This window comes from Fusarium tjaetaba (assembly GCF_013396195.1).
Source record: "Fusarium tjaetaba strain NRRL 66243 chromosome Unknown NRRL66243_c0000174, whole genome shotgun sequence".
NCBI lineage: Eukaryota > Fungi > Ascomycota > Sordariomycetes > Hypocreales > Nectriaceae > Fusarium > Fusarium tjaetaba.
This window is the reverse complement of record NW_023501370.1, coordinates 50788-63593: the sequence shown is the minus strand read 5'-3', so window position 1 is coordinate 63593 and position 12806 is coordinate 50788. Positions and strand designations below refer to the sequence as shown.

The 12806-nt window shown below is 49.2% G+C and overlaps 2 protein-coding genes across 2 annotated transcripts; both read right to left on the bottom strand.

Moving 5' to 3' along the window:
- Positions 1–4130: 4130 nt before the first annotated feature.
- FTJAE_8200 (uncharacterized protein) lies at positions 4131–6462 on the bottom strand (the record flags this gene model as incomplete). The annotated part of the gene is made up of 2 exons (XM_037354992.1): positions 4131–6202; positions 6270–6462. The coding sequence occupies 2 exons, from the start codon at positions 6460–6462 to the stop codon at positions 4131–4133; spliced, it is 2265 nt and encodes a 754-aa protein (XP_037204716.1).
- A 4866-nt stretch (positions 6463–11328) lies between these two features.
- FTJAE_8199 (uncharacterized protein) lies at positions 11329–12482 on the bottom strand (the record flags this gene model as incomplete). Its single annotated transcript, XM_037354989.1, has 2 exons — positions 11329–11563; positions 11620–12482. The coding sequence occupies 2 exons, from the start codon at positions 12480–12482 to the stop codon at positions 11329–11331; spliced, it is 1098 nt and encodes a 365-aa protein (XP_037204715.1).
- Between the last annotated feature and the right edge of the window lie 324 nt (positions 12483–12806).

The following is a 12806-nucleotide window of genomic DNA, read 5'->3' as shown; positions in this document are numbered from 1 at the left end:
TATAGGTGCCACTGCACGGACTCAGTAAGATGAAAAAAGAATTCTATAGTATTAGGTATTTAATGAAACATGAGGGAGATGTGCTGTTACAATGGTGTAGGTAGTACACATCACGAACCAAAGCCATGCATGCACCTGCAACATGAGAACTTGCTAAAAGCCTATTTCTAAAATAGCTACTACCTAGAACCCAACACACGGCCTTCATTGATAGGAATCATAGTGGTTTCTGCCATAGTGACCGGAGCCTAGAGATCTTGAATGTTGGAACCGTGATAATAGAGCTGAATTCGGACTGACATTGTTTTGGTCAACATTCATATCTGACAAGTTAAGCAGGGGATGCTACTACGAACCTCCATACTTAACGATTATAAGATCTCTCTATCGACATTCAATTAGAGAGTTGGTGAGATTAGATGGTATGAATAAACCATGAGCTTGACGGCAGCTATGAGTTCAAACATGTTAGACCAGCTGCGAAGAATCATTGCTACATGACACTCCTAAATTATACAAGAAATGACTTGCGACGACTTTAAATGACAACAATTGTTTATAATGCTTAAACGATACACGCCAGATGAACCTGCTAATCAATTGATATATATATATATCTAATTTGGGGCTGTTTGGTGTTGATATTGAGCTTGTAATACTTAGATAGTTCCTTTCTTCTGGGTAAGTCATATATGCTATTTAAATCTAGCCTCGTAGCTATTCCATTACTTGATATCATGAATTCCTAGTCCAATACCATCATACTATAATTGAGTTGTCCCTGACAATCACCGTCGAGTCTTTGAGGCATGTCCCTTTTAGCTGTCAGCTATCCGCGTTGCCTATCCCTTAAGTTTGCGAGAGGACACCCTTTTTGTCAAGCATCTCTAATAATGTAGTCTATTGGATTAAAATATTGCTTAACCTTATTGCTAGAATTTACTGACGCTGACTGATTTGCCACTGATAAACGAACACCAAGTCTATGTCCACGGGAAACGTCAAAGGTACTGTCTCGGATTCCTGGGCATCTGACGGAGGCTGTGAGAGCCCGGTGAACCGGAAAAGCTCCTGGGCCCGTGTCCGCGCCCCGTATCCGACGGTTCTGCTTTCTTGTCCCGTCCCTAAACGCAGTGTTTAAACATAATGACGAATTGACATGATTACTCATACGGTGACTCAGCTCGCTATGACTTTGGTGCAACCCTTGCGTCGCGCGTGTGTTTATCCGGCCAGCAGGTTTAGTATAATATGCTGAGGATAGATCGACAGAGTTGGAAATGAGCTATTGCTACGTAGAGGTTGCAACCCATTTCTTTTAGAAAGATAACAAAATATTACAGTATAACCGTTGTTTTAGATTCCCAGTTTGTTGTAAGGGGTCTTGAGATGGGCCGATCTCTTATTAATGTTTTCTTTACAGCTTGGCTATGAGTTCCACAGATCAGAGGTCTTGATATGTAGGTTGTAGGAATCTGTGTACAGTAAATGATACGCCCCCAAGCGATACCGGATTCAGACACAGAACTCAGTAAACGTCACCCCCGGGTTGCAATTGGCCAAGTTGATGTTGATATCCCGTTGCAACCACTGTGTATCATAGACTGAATGCTCTCACTTCCTCACCACATCGTCAACCCACGTACGTCTTGGTGTTACCCTATACAATTCCACTGCAATAACTAGCTATAGTCCATTTATTCTATAGTTACTACCGCCGCCGTTGAATCTCTCAGCCTTGTGCCGTTCTCGGGGCGCGTCCCCGAGTTTCCTGTGCGAATAAAAGCCGCGGCCCGGGCGGACCTCAGCTCGGCCCCACACGGACGAGACCAAGGCAGAGAGAGGGTCAAACCTGAACTCTTTTGAGCTCTTTTTTTCTTCTTTCTTTTCGTTGCTAGAACGGACGGCACTGACCACTATGACGAGTTTCTTAGGTGCTTGTGGCGTGATAACACACTCTTAGCAGTCCGTGTGTTTTTCTAGTTCAGGTCTTAATTAATGACAGGTCATTGACAGCTTTGCAGGCCTTTGTGTACTACCAGTAGAAGCCGGCGGAAGAGTTTTTCGCCACCTGTTCCAAGTTATCAGAAGCGGTTTACCGATCCGCCAAGGACGAAATTTCGGCCTACTTTCCAAGGTATTACTCATCTCACGCGATATTGATCCTCTCTGCGTCGGTGCGTCCCCAGTGGTGCATTCCTGCCATGTGCGTTCGCCGAAGCTGCAGTATGCAAGAGATCAATAGCTTGAACGAACTCCCCCATGTCATGCCATGCTCTGTCAGGGATTAATAGCACCATGGCACCATACAGCTGGTGAAGATCTCGATGACAGCCGCATACTCTGCCCAGAAGAAGGAAAGCAAAGCACCGACAGACCCGAGAGACCGGCTCACTAGAACAGCCATGCAAGGAACGGGAGTGTCCGTTCCCAACCCCTCGGGAGCAGCGGAGCTTTGCCATAGGTCCCCGATACGTGTGATCCCTGAGAGCCCTGGCCGTCAGGCAGCCACCTCCGTCGACACCAGGTTAAATGTGTAGATGCCGCGGCGATGCCGACGCGCAATGCGTTCCGGCTGCGTGGAACAGGTCCTGGCAGCAAAACAAGACGATGTTACGCTCCAGAATTCCCCTGATTCTTCATGCTGCAGAATTATTATCTAAAATGATCGCAATTATGCCCCATTGGAGGTTAGACTGTTCTGCAACGCACATTAGCTGGGCCTGCTTTCCAGGTTTCCAGGTCCAGGGCGTTCTAGACCACCGCAGCACGAGCCTGCTGCAGTCTGTCTTGGGTTTCATTTCTCTCGAGACCAAAACAAAAGTGTCCCCATTCGTGCGTGCGTGCATGCAGAACTAACTGAACTCAACTGAAATCAAACCCAAATGCCCGGCTTCATTCCAGATTGAGAAGTTCATCCAGCCATTCGGGAAACCGTTCTGGTGAGGCACTGAGGCTAACGTTTACGGCTCGGGTCGCTGCGCTAGCGCCAAGAATGCACTGCTTGTATTGGCCCCCTACTCCTGCTTGGGGCTCCGTTGCGAATAGCTTCAAAGCCGCCAAACTCTATCAATTACCGTGCATTGTGCCTGTAGCCCGCTGCTTTTAGCCAAAAGGGGAGAGTTTGGTTCTAACACTAACGGTCAGGTCAGATTCCTTGTTTCCAGGTAAGCTCGGGCCCTTTTTCTTTGCAACGCCCTCCAAGGACTGGTCAAGGACTCAAGATCAACTCTCTGTGCCGTGTGCCACCAAACTCTATAATCAACCCGTCAAAGACATCCTTACCCACAACGCAGAACATCTCCGTCTATCCCCTCTCCCCTCCCCCCCTCGTGCATGATGCACATGCACGAGGGTTCGTTCCTCTCTGTAAGGCAGGGAAAAGGGTCCATGGGTAGGCGAAGTCTTCCTTGTCAGCTGAGGGTCTAGACTCTAGTTTGCATTGACGCAATGCAGGGCACTTTGCTAGGAACCCCCCTTTGGCATCATTTGTCATGAATAGGCTGCCTATCTTGGACGACGCGTTGACGCGATGTTACTCGCTATAGCTGTCAGCTTGCTAGTTAGCTAGTCACTGTCTTGGAATCCATACCTCGGCTAGCAAGCGAATGTCTATCATCCCCTTAGTTAGGAATGTGGTCAGAGGATTGTCAGTTTTGTGCTGACTGTCATGTCCAGACTATGAGGGAATAAATCTGTATTGCATCAAAGCGCAACATCAGAGGAATTCGTCATAATGGAATCAATCCGAAAGACGAATTATGCATCCTCAAGAACCGCCAGTTTCGGCGAAGAAATGAGAGACATGACATTTGCCACTTGAGCTGGAGCTGACGATCCTCGAACCAATGTCGATTTTTGGAAGGCCCCCATTCTGTGTATATCGACTATGCTAGCCGCGTATTTCCCCATCATATTGATTATAATTATGAAACTCAATGCCAAGCGCGCCGTTGACGTTGTTCGGTCCTCTCTAGCCCGACGTCAAAACGAGGGTATCAAAAGTTTCAGAACCAGTTCCAGACACACAAACAGACCCTTTGACAGACTATTTGATAAAACAAAGTTTGAAGTGTCCGGAGTATTCCTCGTACAATTTCTGCGGGCGGTAATTAGTTTAGACGCCCGGCTCATCTCCAATAGTCTGCGGTTTTGCTCCGTAGCGCCCTCTGGTGAGTCGAAACCTCGAGCTTCCCAAGCCAGAATCCATGGGGTGGACCAGGCGGAATTCCGCCGGCAGAATTGCCTTGCAGCTTGAGGTATTTTGCCCTGCCTTCAAGCCGAAACTGTTTTAGCTCAAATAGGACGTCTTTCATCGCGTCAAGCTCAACCCTTGTGGGCTCCTTGATGGCGGCAGACCTATGCCGACAGGGCATGATCGCCAAACACCATGCTGTGTGAAAGACGAGTGCCGAAGAGGGGACGCCCGCACGTATTTGTGCAGGGGAGGCCGGTCCGATACGATCATGCACTTTGTAATGCAACGCCAGTTCTCGATAGTCTCGTAGCATGGGGTTGCTACTCTCGTTAGAGGCTGAGCCGACCCATACCTGGACCCTAGTGGACTTCCCATCCACCCAGACGTCTATGTCCAGGTAGTCAGTCTCCTGCTCCTGCTCCCTTTGGGAAACGGAAAATTCCGCCGGATCCCGTTTCTGAGGGGGAGAGATAGCTAGCTCTCGAACGGGCCGTGGGTGCACGCGGGCCTCGTCATCAAAGAAGCTGAACCCCTTATCGCCTGAGTTTAGCAGTTCCTCAGCATCTATTTCTCCGGCAGCATAGGCATCGCCCTCGTAAGCATCCTGCTCGAACTCGAGCCGGAAGTGACGGAGGCCGGCCAAGACGCTGGGACCCCGCCGAGATGACAGGTCAAAAAGCGCACGCTCCTGCGCAGAGAGGAGTTTTAGGAAGGAAATCAGTCTATTGATCAGCGGGCCACTCGAGCGTCGCGGAATATGTGTCAGCGTTAGTGAGGTGATGCGTGGGTTCATATCAGGGACAAATGGCTCGGGGAAGGCCATGTCAGCCCGCGGCAGTAGTATGTTCTCAGCGATGTGCAGACAAGCCATGCTGGAGAATCCCTCAAGTTCCAATGTGGGAATTTGAGTCACTACTGAATGGTGTAGCTTGACCACCTGCAAGTTGGACGACAGCACGGGCCGTAGTGTATGTGTAGCATAAAAGCCATAGAGTTTAGCCGCCTTAGGCCACCACACTGCGGCCATAGTCCCTTTCAGAAGAGGAACCAGCATCATCGAGTCGCAGCTAAACTGCTCGAGGCGTCCACGGCACAGCGTAAGTAGCTTCATGACGCCGAGGGCTGAGACCCCATTGCCAGAGAGGTTGAGATGCGTAAGCCCTTGTGAAGCTTGAAAGCTCGCTGGTGGGAAATAGGGGTCCTCGCCTAGGAGGCCCCGGCAAACGGAGTCCACCGCATGTGATTTGACGGGGAACTTCCCGTCCAGTCGTTTAGATGCACATTCTTGGGGCGATGTGTCGTGAAGATCATACAACGGCGCGTCAACAAAATGTCTGTTTGGGTGACTGAAAGAGGCACTCCATTCAGACTCAACAATGCGAGTCCAGATTCCAAAGTCAGGGGTTGTACATCCGAATTCCAGCTTACCCTCGACATCAAAGTTGGTATCTGGGGGAAGATCGGATGGACGCAAACAATGAGCCGCGATACTATCGAGCGCCTTGTCTGTTAGCTTGTTGTTACTCAAGTCCAAGCTCCATAGACGAGTTCCAAATCGAGCGGTTAGATTCTCAACGGTGGTGTCGTCGACCTCCTTGCCTTGGATTTTCAGGACACGTAATTCAGGGAGCACATCGTCTTGGAACAAGGGACGGAGTGATACCGAAGTATATGATAAATCTAGATAGACAATTCCGCAAAGGGTGTTGATGAACTTGTTTGATAGTGACACGGGGCAACCGGCCATGCTGAGGAGTTGAAGCTGATGTCCGACCTCTGCGAAGGATTCAGAAGGGTCAAGATCTTCATGGCCATCGATGAGAATACAGATCAGGTTTGGCAAGAACTTGAGTACATTCTTCAAGCTCGTATTGAGGTTGGGACCCATGCTAAGAGAATATGTGCCCCTGATGGAGCGAGCATCAAAGACTCGAGCAAGGCTCAACGTCTCGGATCTCACCCGACTGACGCCGTTGAGGACAGAGTTCATCAACCAATCCAAATCTGACGAAACTAATCAGTTCCTGCTGCGAGGGCAAGAGACTAGGGCATTGTTCAGTCTGTGGCTCACCATATTCTGTATCATCAAGACCGGTAGCAATGTCTGAGCGTGGGATACGACTCCATATGCGTGGGGCAAAAACGTCCCAGTAACGGCGATTCACGCCGCACAATGCCGGGTAGTCACTGGGAGAGACGTAGGGAGCCACTAGGGGCAGCCAGTCGGGAGAGATGGCATCTTGGTAAGATGGAAGCGAAGCCATCGCGAGATTGCTAAGTCAGCCAGGGCCAGCATCGAGACAAGCAGGCTCCGGGATTCCCGGGGGTTGCGTCGGTCGAGATAATCCGGGCTTCACACTTGTATGATCATGTGCATACAGTAAGATAGAGAGAGATAGAGAGAGGGAGGGACGGGAATAAAAAGTGGTGACGCTCCGTTCCTCAGCTGGTTACTAGCAGTGAGTGCATGTGCATGTGCAGGCAGTGAGTGGCAGGGCAGGCAGTGGAGATTGATGACATGACATTATTCAGACGGCAATACTCCGCGAATTTGTCATTGGTTGTGGCACAGCAGCCAATGCCAAGCGCACAGGCCTCTTTGTGAGACTCTAGCCTCTGCAGGCAGTGGAGGCAGCCTGTTTTAACGGCTTATGCCAAGATCGGAGCTAAGTTACAGGGGGTCGATCAGGTACGTGGCGCACCGTATCAATTCCGTCGCTAGAACTGTAGGGCTTCCCGTCCGTCAATTCGTCATCAGTGACCTTCAGAGCTGAATTAAGATTTCGACTTTGAGTTACAGAGGGTCTGTCTGTTATCCTTGAACAGCTGTCAAGACTGCAGTTGATCCCAATGTAACCCTGCGAGATTGATTAACAGGTGATACCGCGGAAAAACAGAGCTGTCACTGTAACTTCTCACAACTCAACAGATTATCGCCTCTCTCTCGCATTGCATTACATTACAGTGCAGTGCAGTGCAGTATCCGAAGACAGGCATTCCATCTTACCTGATAATATCCCCACAAAATACCATGCAGGTCATGGCCCTGTCCCTGTCCCTGTCTCGCCTAGCAGACTTACCAACCAATTCGACGCATTCTTTCCCCGCGATCTATCACAACTCTCAAATCCAGTACAGGCGCGCAAATGCTTGTGATACGTTCACCCGACGGGGGGGAGACTCCGCCTGTAGATTACTGTGCGTAGGCCTTGTCTATGCGTATTGCTTACTGCTCTGTAAGCCAAGGTAATCGACCTATGCAATCTAATGCACGGAATAGCCTGTCCCCCCCAAATCAAGATCATGTTTGTTTCTTTCTTTTTTCGCTTCTCTTTTTGTATTTACGTACAGTAGCCTTCTAATCTCTTGCGTCATTGCCACTACTGTAGTCCATCATTTTATGCTGTACCATTGCATAACCACCTCTGTTTGCATTCCTGTGACCACAGTCTCAGAAGCAAAGAGAACCATCAACTCAACCATTTGCTCATCCACTGGCCTTGTTCATGCAGCCCATGTCCGAGTACAGTACATACAGTATTGCTGATTCTTGGGTACAGAACCCGGCGTCGATCACGGGCCTCGCATCTTACACCCGAAATCGCGCTCTTCAGCTTGACAAGGCCTGTTTTTCTGATTATCTGATCTACATTGCATTCTCCATTTCGGCTGCAACCTCGTTTAGATAAGTAAACCGGTTGCCGGGAACGAACCATGCAACGATCATAGGTTCGTTCCCAAAGCATATTCCCTCACACCCAATCGTAACAGTTAGACAGCCAAACACGAAATAGCCTCCACCAGTCCGTTCAAACTCTGTTTTCCTCTGACAAGTGCCGGCCCAGGGCGCAAAAAGAGACTTTCAGGGGTTCTTGGGGCCTTGTGTGCGACTAGAAGCTGCACTGTAGATGAATTACTGTGTTGGGGAACCTCTGTGGAACCCCGCCAATCTCATCAGCGAAGCCATTCCGTAACTCAATAGCCCTGACCCTAGTCTCCGCGCCGGCCTTGTGGCTAAACCGGCCTTTGCTCTATTACCTTTATTCCCGTCTACGTCCTCTGTGATAGACGTAATGCTCTCTCTCGGCCACTTTGTCCAAGGGCATCACGGGGTCTAGCATATGAATGGTGACATTAGCTCATATAACTTGTCATTTTTTTCGACTGGGGGCTAACTACGGCGTTGTGATGGAGTCGAGTGCTGCCCGTACTCTATTAGATAACAGAAAAGGTCCATATCTTTAGAGTCTACGGAGATCGCGGGCGTTTTGTTCCTGTCTCTACTGTTCCTGAGCCTCCCTGAATCGAATCTATCGTGTCATGTTCCAGTAGTTTCTCGTCCCCTCCCATGATCCATCTCGCGTTGCACATCGGCGTCTCATCTCAGCTCATTCCAGGCACAATCGTCGCCTCAACGCCTCAATCCCACGGGAAAGGGTCTGTGCAACCGCACTGAACCTGTGGGAATCCTTATCCGAGCTGCAAAACACACACAGCACGAGAAAGAAGGGTCCAAGGGTTATGTGTCAGCCTTTATCTCAGCCACGGACTGTTATCCACTGACATCGTAGGTAGTGAATCATCATATGAACCACGACCACTAGCTAGACTCTCGAGATAACGGAGAAACCCTGACACCCCATACATGCAAGTGACCCCTAAACGCCTCAGTCAGTATTGGAGATCTCCTTCCCCTTGTCGGCAAGGACTCGATCATGTTAAGCCTCATACAATGATCGACATTGCTATATCAGATCATATCATGGTCCCCTGTCTCTGCACGAAATGTAAATGTGTGCATGCCATCATAATTCCCCAATTCTTTCTCATCCCTACGCATCTCGTCACAAACCTAGTTGCACCTATACGGCAATTCTCACTAAAAGCATCCATTGGCCGTAAACTGCCTGACCCAAGCCGCGATGGATGAAACTGGCTGCATACCTCTCCCTGAAGAACAACTTTTCCTCCCTCACTAATTTTATGTATTGGAACTATTTATGCGACCCTCCTGATGCTAAACGACCCCTTTGACACTCGGAAACTCTAATATTTTCTCCTTGAGGGTGTTGTTCTCTTCCGATGGTTTGCCCGTTCGTGTTTGCATTATCTCCTCTAGTAGAGTCTTCCTCTCCACCACGGCCCGCGTAGTCTACAATAGCCCCCGGTCGAGTCCAAGAGACCTCTTTTCCAAATCAGGAAATACCTGTATCCGCTGTTTTTTTTTGTTGAACTAACGTTAGATGGTATCTGCTCCGCTGCGGATCGTGTCCAATGGCCTTTGCCGCTTACATGTCGTTGATCTTAGCATTCCTCGAGTCGGGAGGCAAAGACGGTTGACATTCCCTCTGCTAATGTTGCAAATCAGAAACCGTTTGACATGTGTCTTCGTTACACCCGCAGTCCAAATCTTAATATTATTAGACCCAGACTCTCAAAAAATGTCTCTGGACGGACCTAAAAGCTCCAATCACATCATCCGTCTCCCCTCTCAGCCACTACCGTTTGAGCCTCCTGTTAGCTCAGAAATATCATATATCACATCCGACGTCCATCGGAGTGTCCGCCGAGACCCCCAGAGGAACACACCACACCAAATGCCTTGTCGACCCGTCTTTTCTGCCTTTTTCATGTATGTACAGCACATCAAATCTGCCAGACCCAGAGCAGCGGGTGCTGCTACGCCGTATCTTGCCATCTCATCCAAATCTAGCAGAAGCAATGAGCCTGTGCATGTACCTTGTCTATGCTAGGACTAGGGTGCCAGGGTGACTCGCGGATCGGCAGCCTGTCCTACCCCGAGATCTGAGACATTATGGAGCTGTCTATCGGAAGCCAAAGCATCCATCCCAACCTACCAATCCTACCATCCAACTGTCTCTTTCGCTCAACTGCTCACTCGCTCTGCCTCTCCGTGAAATGCTCCAATTCCGCTCTCACTCTGCGCGGGCCAAGACGTCCCGGAAACTCTAAAGCCTGCCGAAGCTGAAGTTTTCTCTGTCGGATGCTGACTTTGTCATATCTGACATCTTTTGGTATCCTACTTTTCTGGGTATAGGCCACCTGAAAGCCTGCTTCCAAGCACAAACTACATATCCCCAAGCCAATCAATCAACACGTGAATGCCTTTCATCCTTGCCTTGCACTATGTAATGCAATCTCCAGCTTTGCCTGTCTTGTCTCTCCACGAACAGGCACCACTATGGCCAGGCCAGGCCAGCCATGTCCCCAGCGCCGCCAGCTCAAAAAAGAAAATCTGCTAGTCGATATGTCACTTGGAGATCATTATGGGGAAAGTCATGACGAAGGTGTTCATTTGATAGTTAAAATTTCTTGTTTCATTATTTGCTGCTCCAATCCTATGTCCGCCACCATATTGTCCCAGCCATTCTTTGTCCAGAATGTGAAGGGTAATAGAAGAGAAGTGAATAGCTAACCAAAAAGTAAAGTAAGAACGAATTCGACAAAATTCCTCAACACCGAGTAGTAGTAAAAGAACAAAGTAAAGTAGAAAGCCTCCGCCCAAGAGTAGTAGAAACGCCCTTGCACCTTTGAAGTGGACCGGACCGACCTGGTTGTATGATAACAACTCCATCATGCAAATGCCACCCAGTAACAGTAAAAGTAAAGTCAAGTCAAGTCAGGTAATCCTTTTCCGCGTCTTCTTCTTCAGACATAGTAATCGTACAGACCATTAGACCCTCGTGTCTCCTGTAATTTCGTTTGCTTTCCAAAAGAGCTCTCTTGCCTGAGTCTCTAATGCAGCGGCGTCGACCATATGACGGTCTGGCTGCAGAAATGCTGCAATTCCTTTCTTTTTCCAGCTCCGCCTTTTCCGTATATGATGATAGTGTGTAGATGCGAATGTGTGTGTGGACGAGACAGACAAAGTATGTAAGTAGGTTTTGGGTATGTGTGTTCATCGCCCCCAATCAAGTTGAGCGCGGGTCTTGGTCTTGGGTCTTGTTCTGCGTGTCTCATATAAGTGGCGCCCTTTTGGGACTCGACTCTTCCCTGTTCTCGTTATTCCACCAGTGGCGACTGACGGAGTTCTCAAGTAAGGTACCCGAGCCAAGATATGTCCATCAGTAAAAGCAAAAGTAGGTAATGCCAAGCAGTCAATGAGCAGCTTAGTATTCTGAGCCCCGCTTCTCAGCAATTTTGGACTTTGAGGGAGCTCTTCGCTTCCTGCTTCGCTCCTCTTGCTCAATGACAGGGACTGCAGCAGGGATAAACTCAACTCCGCGGTTGCGGCTGTTGGGTCGAGCGTGTAGCTTGCGGTGGTTGTTGAGGTTATCTTGGCGGTTAAACTGGTCCTTTCCACAGAACTCGCATGAGAAACGGTTAGGTCCTTCACCGTGGAAACTGCTTTTTGTTAGTGAAAATGTTCTTGTTTATTATGAATCTCAGTAAATACTCACGTTTGCTTGTGACGCTTGAGATGCTCATTTCGTCGGAAGGCTTTGTGGCAACCAGGGTAATCACACTTGCACATGGCTCGTCGAACAACGTCAACTTGAGCAGAATCAGGCTTGATTGATCGCTTCCTCGATGATCGAATCTGAGCTCGCTGAAGCTCGGCACTCTTCTGTTGGATCTCATGCACCATCAACTTCCTTTGAGCACGCATGCGGTTGGGAGAGTTGGGGTCATGAATGTGGTAACCAAGAGGTGACTGAGAGTGGCGGTCCATATCAAAAGCGTCAAAGTCACCTGAGAGTTGTCTGTTGGGGAAGAAGGAGATGGGGCTATCGTTGGCACAAGACCATGATGAGCCGGTCTCGGCAGCCTCAGAGCCAGAGATGCTTTGGGTGGGTGTCATCATGAAAGAGGCGGGACCCATTGAAGCGTCAGGAGAATACGAGTACATGCCAAAGGAGTTTGATGGTGTTAATGAGCCCATTGATCCGTGATGTGCCATGTTCATGTCCATCATGTGCTCATACTCGAAGCCGAGTTGCTCTCGCTTCATGGGAGTGTTGGGGAGAGAGTCCGAGAATGAGATGTGCTCAGGCTCAGGCTTGACAGGGCCAAACATGAACTTGCCCATTGCTGATGAGGGAGGGGTCATCTCTGCCCCACGGTGGGAGACAGAGTTATAGGGACCATCAAAGTCCATGTTGCCGAATTCATGAGGTGTTGATCGTCGAGATGTAGGAGTGAATGGGTCGTAGGCTGATGAGGCGGAGGAGAAGCTTGTGGTAGTGGAAGGGCAGGACATGGGCTGACTACAGAGGCTGAAGGAGTCGTCCATGTCGAACCGGTAATCCGACTCGAACTGCATCTTGAATATATGAGAGCGAGGAGTGTTAAAGAGAGAATGGATGGGGAAGGGATGAGATGTATGTGAAGATGTCTTGAGTTGACCTTGAATGAAGGGTGAAAGTGTTCAAGGTTGGTCTCAAAAGGCTGTGAAGAACAATCAAGAGCTGAGTAAAGTTGTTCAGTTGTCTGGTGAGTGAGTCTGATCGGGAATGTTTTTTCATCTTTCGAGGACGGACGCCCTTGAAGATATAGAGATGAGGTGGAATGAGGTACGCAGCATCGAGCTGCGGGTCCTGAGACAGTCAAGCTGTTAACTCAACCACCCGTAGATCCTTGAACACAG